At 55.2% G+C, this 16489-nt stretch overlaps 2 protein-coding genes across 2 annotated transcripts in view; both read right to left on the bottom strand.

Annotated features, from left to right (window-relative positions):
• Window positions 1–4187, bottom strand: part of LOC133232436 (uncharacterized protein C17orf113) — a 58812-nt gene extending 54625 nt beyond the window's left edge. The window contains exon 1 of the mRNA XM_061391812.1: window positions 4103–4187. The gene's annotated coding sequence lies outside the window, so the exon portion shown is untranslated. The remainder of the gene's footprint in view (window positions 1–4102) is intronic.
• Window positions 4188–5878: 1691 nt separating this feature from the next.
• On the bottom strand, window positions 5879–16411 carry DHX58 (DExH-box helicase 58). Its single transcript, XM_061391846.1, has 13 exons — window positions 16283–16411; window positions 15908–16076; window positions 15492–15693; window positions 14923–15113; window positions 13744–13860; window positions 13023–13149; window positions 12680–12871; window positions 10985–11247; window positions 9945–10094; window positions 9689–9850; window positions 8055–8245; window positions 6750–6846; window positions 5879–6474 (listed from the first exon to the last, which is right to left on the bottom strand). Exons 2-13 carry the CDS (start codon window positions 16073–16075, stop codon window positions 6292–6294), a joined length of 2043 nt encoding a protein of 680 aa, XP_061247830.1. The 5' UTR covers window position 16076; window positions 16283–16411; the 3' UTR covers window positions 5879–6291.
• Between the last annotated feature and the right edge of the window lie 78 nt (window positions 16412–16489).

A 16489-nucleotide genomic window follows, 5' to 3' on the forward strand; every position in this document is an offset into this window, starting at 1 on the left:
AGACACAGAGCTGAGGGACAAGGAGAGTGAGGAGATGTGTGTGCATGGCAGAGAGACAGATGGAAGGGCAGAGACACACAGAAAAAGACAGAAGGAGATTAAGAGAGACAGAGACAGATACACAGAGAAAGGGAAGAGGAATAAAGACACACAGAAAAAGAGACTCAGAAACAGGCAGAAAATGACCGACATAAAAGCAGGGGGAGGGCCGCCCCGAGAGCACAGGACACATGGACAGACACGCTCACAGGCTGAGGCTCCCAGAACTGCACAGGGACCCAGAGACACTCCCTTCCAGCCTCGGGGGAGCAGAGGGGCTGATTGTTGAGCCCGGTGGGGTTTGCCCGGGAGTCCTAGAAGGGCGGCACGGCTGCCTCCTGTCCCTAGCGCTGAACCTCTGCAGGCATCTGGCCCCCAGCCACCCTAAAGTAAGCCAAGCCCTGGCCACTGGAGCTGGTCGGTCACCCAAGGTGAAATGAAAAGGCACCAATAGGGGAGAGAGATGTGAACTCTGGTGAAGGCAAGGGATTGGCAGAGCCCACATGTCAGAGTGGGTCCATGGGGGGATCCATAGCCTGGGTTGAACCTGGAATGGTGATGAGGGGTGCACTACTGTGTACAGTGATGTCTGTGGGCTGCTGTAGGTGGCCACGCTTGCCTGGGTGTGTGTCTGAGTGGGAGTGTGTGTCCAGTTCAGTCAAGCACCTCACAGCCCTAATGAGGCCAAGGCGGCAGGCTTGATCCTCAAGCAGCCCAATCAGAATCTGAGAGTGAGTCAGACACGACTCCAAAAGGCTGTGCGTCTTCTTCTGAACAGACGGTGTGTTCAGGTGCCACAGGGCAGTCGGCTTTGGCGGAGACCAATGTGCCATTCCTGCCCGCTGGGGACAACTCCCACTGCCTGACCAGCTTGCCCCCACACTCTTCCCCACCCAAACTTACAGGAGGACCCACATTCCAGAAACACGGCCCCCTTCCTGGCTGCGAGTCCAGCGCCCCCTGAGACAGGCAGCCAGAGAGACGGTGGGGTCCAGCCCCCATCTTCCTACAATCTAACTGCCATCCCACCTGCTGCAGTCCCCACTGAACTCTCTCCTTGCTCCTTGGGTCCAGTGAGTGCTCACATCAGCTTCACAGTTAGGAGATGAGCAACCTCTCTCCCCCTCATCCCTTCCTTCTTAAGCATCACAGGAGACATTTTTTTAATGTCCCAATTTTGGCATGGAGAATGAGGTCAGCAGACCCATGGGGGCACCGCTTGTCGGTGACAGCTGACAGTCTTCATTTCACCTTGAAACTCCTTCATGGTCCAGGTGGGCGTGTCCTAAGCCCAGTTTCAGAGGGGTGCTATTAGGACAGGGAGAGCAGGAAGGGAATTCACCAAATAACAGTTTTGGTTGCTGATGCTGCGGGCTCCACCCCTAACATTTGCAAGGCCTGGAGCAGGGGGACAAAGAAGGGCCCACCTATCCATGTCGAAATGTTTAAAAATTATAAATCAAGCTAGTAAACTGCTAATTAAGATATATTCTGGGAATTCCTTGGTGGTCCAGTGGTTAGGACTCAGCACTCTCACTGTTTTGATCCCTGGCTGGGGAACTAAGATCCCGAAGCCATGTGGTGTGGCCTAAAATAAAATAAAATACATTCTAAACTCCCACCTTGACAAATACACTTTCATAATTACCTGGAAGACCAGCTTCCAGTTTAGATTCCTGTGACTCCTGGGAGTTCTGTAGAACAACTCTGTGTAAGGAGAAAGAGCTCCATTCCCACTCTGGCCCCGGCCAGCAGCCCCGCTTCCTACAGCCGGCTGCTTTCTGCACTGCAAGACTCACATGCACGGAGGTAGATGCCCAGCCTCAACACACAGCCTGGTTCCATCTTCACACGCTGCGGACAGCTGCCCCTTGGCCATCTTCAGGTGTCCCTCTCTTAGGTCCAGGGGTGCCCACACTAGTGGCATGACCTGCTCTGAGGAGGACAAGCTCAAGGAATAGGCTTGCATGGGCTGGGAGCAAGCTGGCAACCTTCTGGGCAGGGACCTCTGGCACCACAGGTATGGAGCATGTGGTCTTGAAGGGGGTGTTCAGGCCCATCCCCTTTGCCCTGCTGACTACTCTTTATCCCACAAAGAGAGGGATGGCAAGATGAGTGCCAGAGCAGAGACCTTGAAAGCACGAAGCCAGGGCATGGGCAGCCCTGCCCTTGCCCAGGTTTAAGGGTGCTTATTAGACCCAGCCTTCTCTGGCAGCCTCCAGAGCTCAGGCCAGGGACTGGAGCTGTCTTTTCATTGGAGGGCAGCTTGGACAATCCCCAAGCAGGACTTTCAGTTACTTGTATTATTTATCTTCCTGAAAAAAACTGAGTGCCGCTTGATCCCAACTTGTGGATTTCTGGACATGGGGAGGGCAGGGAGGTGATGACAACGGGTCTTTTTTTTCTGGTTGGGTCCGTAAGTCAGTTTGTTCCTCTGGGACACAGCCCTCCCCAAGTGGGCTGCCGCTGGCAGGGACCCGTCTCCTCACCCTGGAGACAAAAAGTAGGGTGACTAAAGGAGAAGGTGGTGTGGGGCCCTGTGCAGCTCAGACAGATCTAGTTGAGATCCAGAGACCAGTAGGGGCTGGGGGGATGGGGTGGGGGAGGGGGCGTGAAGGGCACTGCTCTCTCTGGCCAAGTTTAAAAAAGAACTTCCAACCCCACCCCTACCCGCCGCAGATCGGCTTTGCTGTCCTACAGGCGAGGGGACACTTACACTTGTTGAGCCCTCACCAGGCGCCAGGCACTGTGCTAAGCACTCTACGTGCGTGTTCTCATGTAATCCCTGCAGCCACCCTATGAGGTGGGTTCTATTATTATCCCCATTTTACAGATGGGGAAGCGAACTCAGAGGTGAACTAATTCACCCAAGGTCACTCAGTAGATAGAGGTGATAGGGCCCAAGTCTAAGTGACCCCAGAGCTCCCACTCTTTCCACTATAGCCTCCGTTGCCTCCCAGAAGCAGAAAACTGGCACAGAAGCAGAAGGGATGAAGGTCAGATATGAGGAAGAACTTCCGACAATGATGGTGTATGTGGTGAGAGGAGACAATGCAATGGGGAATCTACTCAGACACAGGAAGCCCCCCGCCCCACCTGAGTTGGGTCTTGGTCTGTCTGTTGGCTTGCGATGATCTCTAGAAGGTCCGAGGAGTCCTGGCTGGATCCCAGATGGGAACATCCTGACCTTCCTCCCATTCTATAATCTGGGGTTCTCTGCTCTACCCCGACACAGCACCAACACCCAAAGTCTGACTCTCCTTTGTGACTCAGAGTGCTGAGCACCACATCTGAGCTGACAGCCCAGGACCTCCTTTTCTAGGTTGGCTTCCTTATGGTCCTAGGAGTCAGGACCTGCCTACAGCCCAAATCTTGACACAGAAGGTGCAAATGCACCCAGGTCTACCATAAGGCCCACTTCTGCGATCACCTCTACCACCTGACTCTGGGACTTGGACACAGAAAACATCTAGTCAGTCCCCAGGCTCTTGGGGTTCCCCGGGTCATCTAGAGCAGCCCCTGTTCCATCGTCCCCCTCTCCCTCACATATCTGTATCCAGGGTGCAAATAAACGATGCAGGTGTGTTTGTGCCGGGCACACCAAAAGACCCAGGCTCCAGCTCAGCTATGCAGCAGCTCTCACCGCATTTCCCCACAGAAGCCGTTTGGGTCACCCCATTACCCCCTAAAGGGAGGATGAAGGAAGCTGCACTGGATGAGGCACGGGGCTCGTTTAGTCAATGAGCCCCGCAGTCCCCACCTTCAACCTGCTCTCCTCCAGGACGTTGCGGGCCTACCGTCCGGCTTTGTCCTTCTCCGTGCCTTGCAGCCTGCCCCAGTGTCAAGGGAAACCAGCCGGAACCCTCGAAACTTCTCCAGAGTTTAGTCTCACCCTCTACCCACATGCCCAGCATCAGTGCGCAGAGCCAATGGGGGTTCCTCCCAGCCCCTTGAGGCCCCCCAGTTTTGAGTCGAGGGCACATAACAGGTGGAAGGGGCTGCCTTGTTCTCCCGCACTGCCCTCGAGGTCCTCAGCGTGAACCGGCCCGCGTCGCGGACTTACCTGCGGGGCAGAGATGAGCCGGCTGCGGCCACCTGCTCTCCACCGCGCTCTGGAGCGCAGCGGCTTCGAGTCGGCCGGGGAGGGGGCGGGGCCCGGGCGGGGGCGGGGCCTGGGGAGCGGCGGCCGCGCCCCTCCCTGAGCCTCCGCCGGGTGGGACCGACTGGTTTATTCAGGTGGGCAGAAAAGGGGGGTGGGGTGTGGGGGGCGGGGAGCATCCGGGCCACTAGGGACGCTCAGGAGCTCTGGCTTTCCTGAAGACTTAGGATGCCTGGGTCCTGAGGACCTCATGAAACGCCCTTCTTCAGGCAGCCTTACCCAGGTGCCCTGGAGGCAGTGGCTCCATGTGAAGACCCCCTCACACAAAGAAGCAAGCCTGGGAACCCCTCCTTATCTGCGTCCCCCCTTCCATTTGAGCTCAGGAAAGCTCTCCCAGCCTGGCAAAGTGGTTGCAAAGCTTTCCCACCTCCTCTAAAGCCAAGGCCCCCCAACCAGGGGTCAGCTCTGTAGGGAACCAGGCCACCAAGGGGACCTTGAGGTGCCCAGGTCATCTTTATCCTCTGTCCATCTCTCTCCCAGCAACATAGCATCTCCGCCTCCCCCAACCCCCCTGCCCTCAATGCCAGCTCAGGTCCCTCAGCTGTCACTGTTTAGCCCTGGAATGATAGGCGTCCGGACTCCGTGCGTCCAGCCACATTCAAGGCCATTGAGCTTAGCACCCCTGGGCCCCTGCCCCGCCTCGTTCTGCCCCCAGTCGCTAATTTTATTGACCTGTAAAAGGCACGTTGCTGACAGGGGAGATCATGACTGAAGGTGAAGTGGGGAGCAGAGGGGCAGAAGCAGCAGTCCCGGGAGGCACAGATGGGACAGGAGAGAGAAGGGTGACTCCTGGAACCAGGGCCAAGGAACGCTGGAGATTAGGAGGAGGAGAGGCCCTAGGAAAGAACAGTACACTCTCTGGGGGAGCAGAGGCCAAAAAGACTGGTACTGGAATGTCAGCCCTCAATCAGACAAGAGGCAGACTGAAGAAAGATGCTGAAGAAGGGAGTGTGCATTATTTCCCATCTATCCTTAGGCAGAAGCAGGGGTGCAGCAGGAGAGAAGGAGGTGGGATGGCAGGAAGGACTGCCATCCTGCTCTCAAATCTCTGCCCTAACCCCCTCCCTTCCTCTTGAAGGTGACTCCTGCCTGCTGGGCCTCTTACTACAGAAATAGCCCTTTCCCTGAAGAATCAACCTAGATCTTTGCCTTTCTTTTTCTTTCTTTCTTGTTAAAATGAGAACAGAAAATTTAGGCCTTTACAACTTCTCCCACCCACCCCATGCCTGCCTGAGCCCTACCCCTCAAAATCCTGGATCTCAGCCTGACCCTAGCCCAGGGAGATGACCTAGGGGTCAGGAGAGGATGGAGAGGGGTCACTGGGGTTTGAGCCTATTATGGGGTGGAAGAGGTGAGAAAGCCTCACATTCTTGATGGCTCTCAAATTTAGACTTTTGATGCTCTGTCCAAATAAAGGTTACATGAGAGCCATAAAGAGAGGTGTTAAAAAAAAAGCTTTTAACATTAGAAATATAGCACAAAGCAGATCAGTGGACAAGGAAGGGGAAGAGAAGATTACAACGGGAACAAGGAAGTTTTGAGAGTGACTGCAATGTTCATTATCTTGATTGTGGAAGAGTGTACATATGTTAAACTTATCAAATCATACACTACAAATATGTACAGCAATATCAATTATACCTCACACATCTGTTTTTCAAATACCACACATTTTCTACACACGTTTTCCACTTCTTTATTTTTAATTTATGGAGAATCTCAAAAAATAGAAGTGGCCTTGGCAGGGAAGGAATGTTGAAGGGGAACCGTGATGATGCCTAGTCAGGGTGGCCATTCTCCTGCCTCAGGTCTGCCCCACACCCCTCACCCCAGTTCCATCCAGTGTATATGAAGGTGTGTATGTACGTATGAGGGGATCTGGGATGAGCTGTGGCTCTCCGGCTGCTTCCTCAGTGTAGGAGTCAAGCCAGCCTGGGAGCCTGGGGTTCCTCTGTGGCTGGTTGGTCAGCCAGTAGTCAGGAATTGGTGACTCCTGTGGGAGGGGCTGGACCCAGGCTTTGCCCAGGAGATGGTGGCTGTTGTGGATTCTTCTGCCCCCTGCAGGTTGTACTGGGCATTGCAGGACAAGTCAGTCAGTCCAGAGAGAGGCCCGCCAGGCCCTCAGCATATTGCACATAGTCAAAGTCAGGCACAGTGAAGGGCACGCGGGACCACTTCTTGGCCCGGACTCGCCCTTGTGGTGTCTCCAGCAGCATACTCCCAACTTTGAGCACTGGCAGCTTCACTGACTTGTAGATTATCTGCAGACCCCAGGCCTGTGGGGAGAGGAGAGAGATGGCCAGGGCTGAGTCTCTATCCTCAGCTTCTTTTCTCCAGCTGGGGTCCACGCATGCTGGGCCTGTGTCTCCCACCTCAGCCTGAGACACTGTGGTCTCCCTACCATAGTTGGGGAGCTCCCCAGATTGGGAGGTCCTGGGGCAGGGTGGTCTCCTCCCTCCCAGTAAGGGCACCTGATAGCAGAGACTGGGCCCCCTCTCTCAGACTGAGGACTTCTCAAGACTAGAGCGAGGGCCACGGCCCCAGCACTTACCTCCCCGCAGTTCCGGCAGCTAATGGCACCCCCGGGCCTCCAGTCCTTGAAACTTCTGTTGATGTCCACAGGCTGCTTTGAGATGTTGTAGTAGATCCTGGAAAGGAATGGGGGTGGCCACAGCCCTCACAGACCCCACTTCCCACCCCAACCCCAGGTCTCATGCCCTCATGCCTGCAGAGCCTCCTCCTGGGCCTTGGGCCTTTCTGCCTGTCAAGAGGCACAGAGACTTCCCAGGGCTGGGAAACCCTGTCTTCCTTATGCTCTGCCTATGCTGCCTCCCTGGCATCCTCTTCTGCCCAAGTTCAGGCCTCAGCACCTGGATGATTTTAACAGTCTCCCAACAGCTCTCCCTGACCCATCCTTCCATCCCATTCCATCCTTCTTCTCAACCCCATGTCATCCTGCCACCCACCATCAGAGTGATCCTCTAAAAATGTACATCTGACCCTGCCATGCCCTTGCTCAAAAATCCCTCCCAGACTCCTCACTGCCTACAGGACAAAGGCTAAACTTTCAGGTCCAACCTTCAAGGTCCTCCACGGGCCAGTCTGTGTTCCTCCAGAATCTCTTCCTTCACCACCTCTTCCACTTATGTCAATCACAAGTACTCCCATTGCATCGCCCTAACCTCCACACACATTCCAACCCAGTGCCTTTTTCAAGGTAAGATGTGGTAGAAATGCTACCTCCTCAAGAAACTGATCTCTGGCCTGGCACACAGCAGGTGCCTAATAAATAATGAGTGGATGGAGGATAGGGGAAGGTCACCCTCTAAGGTAGAAGACAAGGGGATGGCTTGGGGACAATTAGCCCCCTTCATGTCTTCAAAGTTGGAGAAGGAAATGGCAACCCACTCCAGCGTTCTTGCCTGGAGAATGCCATGGATGGAGAAGCCTGGTAGGCTGCAGTCCATGGGGTCGCACAGAGTCGGACACGACTGAAGCGACTTAGCATAGCATAGCATTAGCATGTCTTCAAAGTAGGTAGGACCAAGGGGCCAGTTTGTGGCCTCTCAGCATTTGGCATCCTGAATTCCAGCTCTTGCTCGACCACACAGTGGCTGTAGGGACTCAGGCAAGTCACTTAGCTTCTCTGGGCCTCTGTTTCCTCACCTGTAAAATGGGGTAATAAGACCTGTCTAATCAGACTATTGTGAAAATGCGTACTTGGTAGTTGTTAAAATGCTCTTTAGCCTCCCAAACTCTCAAAGCACTGTCTGGATGGGAGGGATTCTTCATCCCCCATTATGCCCCTTCCTCTTTCCCCTCTTCCCATCCCGACATCCCCTTCCACAATTCTCACGAGAAGTTGGGGTTCACATTGACGTGGTGGGTACCCTCCACCTTCCGTAGGTCACTCCCGTAGCCCACGGACACCATGCAGTTGATGCAGAGGAGCTGCACCTGCTCCGCCAGGAACTTGCGCTGCCGACTCTCTCGCTGGGCTGCCTGGACTGCCCGCTTGACCAACGCTGCCCGCTGCAGATCCCGGATCTGAGATGGGAGTGGACACTGGGCATGGCTGAGACCGGAGAGACCTGACCCCAGGAATGCTTTCAGGGGGCAAAGGGTTCCCAAAGACCTCAGATCATTAGCAGCCAGAAGGGACTTCTTCAACCATTCCTGGAGCTGTTAGAAGCAGCTCTGTGGCAAAAAATATGGGGGTGGGGACAACTATGGGAGGGAAGCAAGCTTTCTTGCTGAATATTTACCCCTACTTTGGAGGATTTTCTGCAAAGCGGCTTCACTTAATCTAACATGTGCTTAATCGCTCAGTTGTGTCCAACTCTTTGTGACCTCATGGACTGTAGCCCACCAGGGTCCTCTGTCCATGGGTATTCTCCAGGCAAGAATACTGGAGTGGGTTGCCATGCCCTCCTCCAGGGGATCTTCCCAACCCAGGAATTGAACCAGGGTCTCCTGTACTGCAGGCGATTCTTTACTAGCTGAGCTACCAGGGAATCTAACATGGGACATCATGAATAACTGCAGGGAGATCCAACCAGTCCATTCTGAAGGAGATCAGCCCTGGGATTTCTTTGGAAGGAATGATGCTAAAGCTGAAACTCCAGTACTTTGGCCACCTCATGTGAAGAGTTGACTCATTGGAAAAGACTCTGATGCTGGGAGGGATTGGGGGCAGGAAGAGAAGGGGACAAAAGAGGATGAGATGGCTGGATGGCATCACTGACTCGATGGACGTGAGTTTGAGTGAACTCCGGGAGTTGATGATGGACAGGGAGGCCTGGCGTGCTGCAATTCATGGGGTCGCAGAGTCGGACATGACTGAGCGACGGGACTGAACTGAACAGAATAAACGGGGACCATCCTGAACAAGCCTGGATATTGGTGATCCTACCTCAGGGGAACTCATTTCAGTCCTGGTTCTGGGCTTATTTTGTGGATGTGTCTATTTGTTTCCCCCTTTCTAGTTCCAGAAGGGAGTCCCCTGGTGACTCAGACAATAAAGAATCTGCCTGTAATGCAGGAGACCTGGGTCAGGAGGATCCCCTGGAGAAGGGAAAGGCTATCCACTCCAGTGTTCTTGCCTGGAGAACATCATGCACAGAGATGTCTGGCGGACTACAGTCGATAGGGTCACAAGAATCGGACACAACTGGGCAACTACACTCCCACGCTCCACTACACTGGTTCCAGAAGGGCTGTAAGGCGGCTCTCACAGATAGACGGAGTATTTGGTGATAAGGGTAAATTCAAAGCCCTGGATAAGGCCTGCTCCCAAGGCATTTTGGAGAACAGCCACTGCCTTCCCTGGCAGCCCTACCCCCAGCCTCCAGCCTCTACCTTTCCCAGGTGGGCCAGGTTAGCCCCCAGAGGAAGGGGGACCCAGGGAGTGTATGTGTGAGTAGTCAGAGACCTTCCAGGCAGAGCGCCCTCAGCCTCTTTCCCCTCAGGGTACTCAGGCTGCCCACAAACCTTGGCCTGGTACTTGGCCTGGTCCATCGCCTGCACAGCAGCCACTGCCCGTTTCATCAGCGTTTCCAGAGCCTCATTCGTCAGCTCCCGCTGCAGCTCCCGACTGCCTTGGGCTGCCACAAATGAGTATACGCTTTGGCTGGCCCGGGCCCGGCCCCTTGCCTGGGGAAAGAGAAAACAGAGGAACCTAAGTGGGGCTGGGGTCCCACACACAGCATCCTTTGAGGGCTGGTTGGGGGAGGGCTGCTTTGAGCACCTGGACCATGGAGATCTCATTGGTCAGGAGCCCATAGCGCACCACCACATTGCACTGGGGGATGTCCAGCCCCTCCTCTGCCACACTTGTGGCCACCAGGAGGTTCAGGGTACCAGTCCGGAACTTCTGGATTACTTCTTGCTGGTCCCGCTGGGATGGTGGGGTTGGGGAAGAGAAAGAAGATGGTAAATGATGTAGGTTCAGTCCAACCATCCTGCTAGCTCAGCCTCTCCTGGTTTGGCCCTTTTACTCACAACTTTGGTCCCTTTCCTGAGGAACTTTGAATTCCCACTTCGATCTTCAAGTACCCTCCAGGATCTTGCTCATCTTCCCAGGTAACCATCTAAACTCTGTCTCCCTTCAGTTCAGTCACTCAGTCATGTCCAACTCTTTGCCACCCCATGGACTGCAGCACGCCAGGCCTCCCTGTCCATCACCAACTCCCAGAGCTTGCTCAAACTCATGTCCATTGAGTCAGTGATGCCATCCAACCATCTCATTCTCTGTTGTCTCCCACCTTCTCCCACCTGCAGTCTTTCCCAGCATCAGTGTCTTTGCAAATGAGTCAGTTCTTCACATCAGGTGGCCACAGTATTGGAGTTTCAGCTTCAACATCAGTCCTTCCAATGAATATTCAGGACTGATTTCCTTTAGGATGGACCATCTCCCTTAGGAGTCCCCAAAGGTCCCTGCCCCTCTACTCTAGGAGCTCTCAGGACCTATTCTTTTCATGCAAGGGATCCCAGGCCCCTGACTCTCTGTTCTGAGGACATCACTCGCCTGTCCCCATAGATTCCCCAAGCCTCTGCATCTCTTCCCCCAGAGACCTCCAGACTTGGGGAACCTTCAGCACTAGGGAACTCAGGGTCTCTGTCTCTGCCCCAGCTCTCTGCCCTCCCCCTAGAGATAATCAGTCCCCCATTGCTCGGTGAAGACTCTGTCCCCTTCTTTTCTCCTCTAGGGAACTCCCCCACCCTCAGCTCCTCCCCTATGTGAACAAAGGATTCTGCACTGTAAGCCCCTAACCCAAGAGCCCACACCTGTGTCATCTGGATCATCTGAGTCTTCTGGCTGTTGTTCCCAGCCCCAGTCAACACCTGGGGCCGGATGTCCACTGTCTGCAGGCCTGGCTGCTGCTGGAGCCACAGCAGGAGGGAGTGAGCGCTCTGGCGGGTTCGGGTGAAGATGATGCCCCGGGGGCTGTCAGGGCTCCTGAACTGCTTCTGCAGGATCGCTTCCAGCACCTCCAGTTTCGGGTTCTCCGGGCCGCTAGTTGCCAGATGGGCCAGCTCATTCTTGTGGTCTGCCAGAAAAGCCCAAAACAGAGGCCTGGAGGTGGGCAAGGCATGGCTAGGGTGGGGGATTCATAGGGATAACATTACAGGAGTATGGGGTCGGGTGGGGAGGGGTGCCTGAGGATATATGAAAAAGTGAAAGTGAAGTCGCTCAGTTGTGTCCGACTCTTTGCGACCCCATGGACGGTAACCTACCAGGCTCCGCGGTCCATGGGATTTTCCAGGCAAGAATTCTGGAGTGGGCTGCCATTTCCTTCTCCAGGGGATCTTCCCAACCCAGGGATTGAACCCGGGTCTCCTGCATTGCAGACAGACGCTTTACTGTCTGAGCCACTAGGGAAGCCCTGAGGATATATGCTCCTGCCTAATTCCCCTGAACAGCACCAAAAGTACATTTAAGGATACCCTCTGCCTGCCCTGGTGGCTGCCCTGATGGCTCAGACAGTAAAGAATCTGCCTGCAATGCAGGCGACCCAGGTTCGATCCATGGGTCAGGAAGATCCCCTGAGGAAGGGAATGGCAACCTACTCCAGTATTCTTGCCTGGAGAATCCCATGGACAAAGGAGCCTGGCGGGCTACAGTCCATGGGGTCGCAAAGAGTTGGACACGACACTACAGAGCGACCACGCTCAGTAACCAAACTGGAGTCTCAGCAGAACCGGGGCTGGCCTCCAGCTCAGTTCTTTCCTCGTCACCCTGGCTTCTCTCTGCCTGCCCAGGCTTGAGGGCTGCCAGCCTTACATCAGGGGCTTACAGTGCAGAATCCTTTGTTCACATACCTCATCCAGCACCCCTCTTCAGCCCAGCTACCCAGATGCCCCTGGATCTTTTCATGCTAATCTTTGCTCCCTGGGATTGACTCAACCTCAGGTCTTTTCAGAAGGATCCTTGCCTTCCAGCTTGTGCTGAGGCCTCGTCTAGTCTTACATTTTGCCCTCTGACCACCTCACTTTCCCAGTTTAAAGGTACCACACATCCCAAACTTTCAAGGACAGTTCCCAATTAAATGGTTTTTTTAAAAAAATATTTGTCATAAACATGAATTAGTTTTTACACCCACTCAAACCTTCACAAACGAGGGCATATTACCTTTTATCATATCCTCGACCTTGGCTTTGGGTTAGAAAATTAGGGCCCCGGTACCCTCATTAGCTTCCCTGGTGGCTCAAACGGTAAAGTGTCTGCCTGTACTGCGGGAGACCCAGGTTCGATTCCTAGGTTGGGAAGATCCGCTGGAGAAGGAAATGGCAATCCACTCCAGCACTCTTGCCTGGAAAATCCCATGGATGGAGGAGCCTGATAGGCTGCAGTCCATGGGGTCGCAAAGAGTCGGACACGACTGAGCAACTTCACTTTCACCCTCATTAGCACTTCTCCCACCCATGGTGGGACCTGTGCCCTGACTGGCCTCTGACCTCTAGTTCAGCTGCGAGCCTCACCATCAAACAGCGCCAGCAGCCAGCGCTCGGCATGCAGGATCTGGGTCTTAGTGGTGCGCTCCCTGTTGTAGAAATCCCGCAGCGTGTTGAGGGCATCCACCGCGCGGACCGTGTCGTGGATCAGCAGCGCGTCGTTGTACCGACGCAGATGAAGCGCGTACACCCGCTGCTCCAGGAGCCCAGCCTCAGCCGCTGCAGGAGGGTTGGGTGCATAGGATCTGAGTGGCCACGCCCCTCCAGGGTCAACGTCCGCCTAGACTCCACCCCCCGAAAGGCTCCGCCCAGGCTGGCCCCATCCCGGATCGCCCCACCTCCCAGCCCTCCCCTAGGGCGCCCCCCTCACCATCCTGGCTCAGTTCCACCACTTGCTGCTCATAGGTCTGCGTCCCGAAGTCCCGTCTCAACTTGGGCATCTCCAGGTGATCGTGGATTTGGTCCATGAGCTTCTTCAGCATGTCCCCAAAGGGGTCCTGGGCGAGAAGAGTGAGGGTATGAGGGGATTTCCAAACACACAGAGGGAATGGGCACCTAGTGGGGAAGCTGATCTCTGGGTGAAGCTGCATTGCTACTGCCGGCATATCAGAGCTGGAGAGGAGCCAGCCCCAGAGGGAGGCCGGCTGGAGTGTGGAGGAGTCCTGGTTGGAGGCAGGAGTCAGGGTCCTGCAGCCCGCTCCTGCTCTGTCTGTACCCCTGACCTCTGGCTTGAGCACAGTCATGTCTGTCTAGTCCTGTCCAGCCCCATCAGAGCAGACACCAGACAGTGTCTGCACTGCATGAGCGAGCTTGGAACAGCCTCAGGACAAAGCGCCCACCGGCTTTACAGTTTGCAGACTGTGCCCAGGGTGTTGAGAGATTCCCCCACGGTGGCATCTGAGTCTAAACAAACAGCAGGCTGAGGACATGGGCTGTATCTGCCCCATTTCATGGAAAGGAGAAATGGAGGTTGAGACAAAAGCAAATAACCTGGAACCATACAGCTGGTGAGGGTGGAGTCAGAGCTCAACCCCAGGTGCCCTAACTTGACACCAGACCCCACCCCTGGCCCCGGCCTTCCCTCCACGTACCTGGGTGCGCCTGTGGCAGAGGTCATACTGTTTGCAGGGCTGGTGGCTGTGCTCCTGCAGCTGGGGGGAATGGTCCTTGGGTGACATGATGCACCATGTGTCCAGGTTGGCACAGAGCTGGGGCAACAGAGAGGGGTTCATTGGAATGGGCGGGGGGGGGGGCTTGTGGGGACAATGGGCAGAGCTTTGGGGCAGGGTGGGCTGAGGCAGGGCCATCAGGAATGGGGATTCATGTATTCAACCAATATCTTGTGGACTGCCATGGTGGTCCAGTGATTAAGAACGCACTAGCCAATGCAACGTACTTGGGTTCCATCCCTGGTCCGGGAAGACTCCACATGTCTCAGGGCAACTGAACCCTTGCACCACAACTACTCAGCCTGCGCTCTAGAGCCCAAGAGCCACAACTACTGAACCCACGAACCTAGAGCCTGTGCCCTGCAAAAAGAGAAGCCACTGCAATGAGAAGTCAGAATACCACACTAAGAGTTGCCCCCACTCTCTGCATCAGGAGGAAGCCTGTGCACAGCAAGGAAGACCCAATGCAGCCAAAAATAAATAAGTACATTTTAAAAACAAAACAACAACAAAAACAAATAGCTATTGCCCCTGCTGTACGCCCAGTGCTGTTCTAGTTCCTGGGGATATAGAGCTTCTTACACTGGACTTGGGGAGACAGATGATAAACAAGTAAAGAGTAACAGAATGAGGGTATTTCAAGTCGTGTTAACTAGCTCTGAAAAAAATCAAATTGGTATGGAACAGTGCAGTGATGATCAGGGAAAACTCTGAAGAGGTGACATTTAAGCTGTTCCCTGAACGATGAGAAAGAACCGACAGGTGAAATCCAGGATAAAGACACTCAGGGCAGACGAAGTGGCAGATGCCAAAGGTCCTGAGATGAGGACACGCCTGACATGCTCACGATACAGAAAGGTCAGAATAGTGGGAGTTGGGCGGGGGCGGCAGGGAGAAGGTGCAGGAAATGAAGGTGGGAGGTAGGCAGGGTTCGATCATGAGGGACTTTATAAGCCAGAGTGGACTTGGGAGATTATTCTAAGCGTGAGGCTAGCACTTAGGTGGGGAAGGGGCCCCAACCCTCCCCGCCAGGGGCAGCCTGGGGAGAGCTGATGGGCATGGTTTAGGGCAGGGTGGATGGGTCACAGGGGCCAAGCTGACCTGCAGGACATGGTCAATGGCCCCCTCGAGCGTGGAGGCACCGCCAGTGCCTGGGGAGGCGGTGAGACCCAGCACCTGCGGCAGCGGCCGGGTCCTCTGGAGTTTAAGCTCCAGGTATTGGCTCAGGATGATGTTGTAGACGGTGTCTTTGTGCGTGTGGTGACACTCATCCACCACCAGCAGCGAGAAGGCTGGGGGCGCACAAGGGAAGGTTATGACCTGAGTTTGCACAGCCCTTCTTCCCATAAGCTTTGTTTCACGCAGTCCTCTCAGCTCATCTGAGAATCCCTCCCCCCCTCCACAGCCTGCACCTGGACCCAAGAGAACGGGCCAGGTGGGGACAATTTACCTCCATCTTACAGATTAGTAAACTAAGGCTCAGCTGGGGCGAGCGACCTGCCCGGGATCCTGCACTCTAGCTAGATCTGTTTCTACTGGGGTGTATGCTGGGGTTTGATGAATGGGGAATTCCTCATTCTATAAAGTGTTCCTTTACTACAATAGGAGCCCTGGGGTTCCCGAGGCAGGGTGCCTCAGGCGCACCCTCTCCCCCTGCCCACAGCGCTCACCATTGAGCTCCACATGCTCCTCCTCTTCCGGGCTGGCCAGTGCCTTCTGCAGCAGCTCAGCCGTGCAGATGAGCAGGTCGTGCCTCCGGGCCACGTGGCCAAAGCCAGCTCGTGGCCCCATGTCCCCGCTCAGGGTTGTGATGGTCCAGCGTCTTTCCAGCATGCGGCTGAACTCCTCACAATGCTGGGTCACCAGGTGCACCTGGGGGTGGAGAGTGAGACGGGAGAGGAAGCTAGATGAGGGTCTGGGGGATGGGGGTGGAGCCAGGTGAACCCCTCGGCACATAGCTGGCTTCTGGAGTGGGTGAAGAGACAGGGAAACTGAGATAGTCACAGCCACTTTGGAGTTCTGGAGGCTCCTGAGAGGTTACCTGAGGAATTGAGAAACCACAGTGTGGGGAGGGCAGGACACTCACCCTGTTGACCAATACAACCACCTTGGCTCCGTCCACGGTCTCTAAATGCCTCCTGGCCACATAAGCAGCTGCCCTGGTCTTCCCAGAGCCCGTGGGCAGCCATATGATGATATTCTTCCCCTCCAGGGCGGGCATGATCACCTCCCACTGGTAGGGTCGCAGCTCCATTCTGGAAATGGCAGGGAGCTCAGACCCGAAGATCCTTTTGGCTCCCTCCCAGGCCCAGCCCCTGTTAGAGCCACTCCCCCTTCCTGGCTAGCTCCATCTGGTTTGGGGAGCTCCTAGTGCAGGGCGGGGGGCGGGGGGGTGAGGTGGGGTGGGTGGGAACTCCTTCCCACTTGAGGGAGAAGGGGGCAGGGCAACGTTGGGACCTACCCGGAACCTGAGCTGGGTAGGAGCAAACCAAGCCAGCCCCGGCTATGCTGACAGGGTCTGTCTCGGCTGCAGCTTTGCCCGCTCAGCCCAAATGCTGCTGGGCTCTGCAGAGAAGGAAATGGAAACTGAAACTGAGGGGAGGAGCCAGCCCAGCAAAGATCAACCTAGGAATCTCCCTGCCACGCCCTTCAGAAAAATAAATCCTGT

The sequence above is a fragment of the Bos javanicus genome, chromosome 19 (assembly GCF_032452875.1).
Source record: "Bos javanicus breed banteng chromosome 19, ARS-OSU_banteng_1.0, whole genome shotgun sequence".
Classification (NCBI taxonomy): Eukaryota; Metazoa; Chordata; class Mammalia; order Artiodactyla; family Bovidae; genus Bos; species Bos javanicus.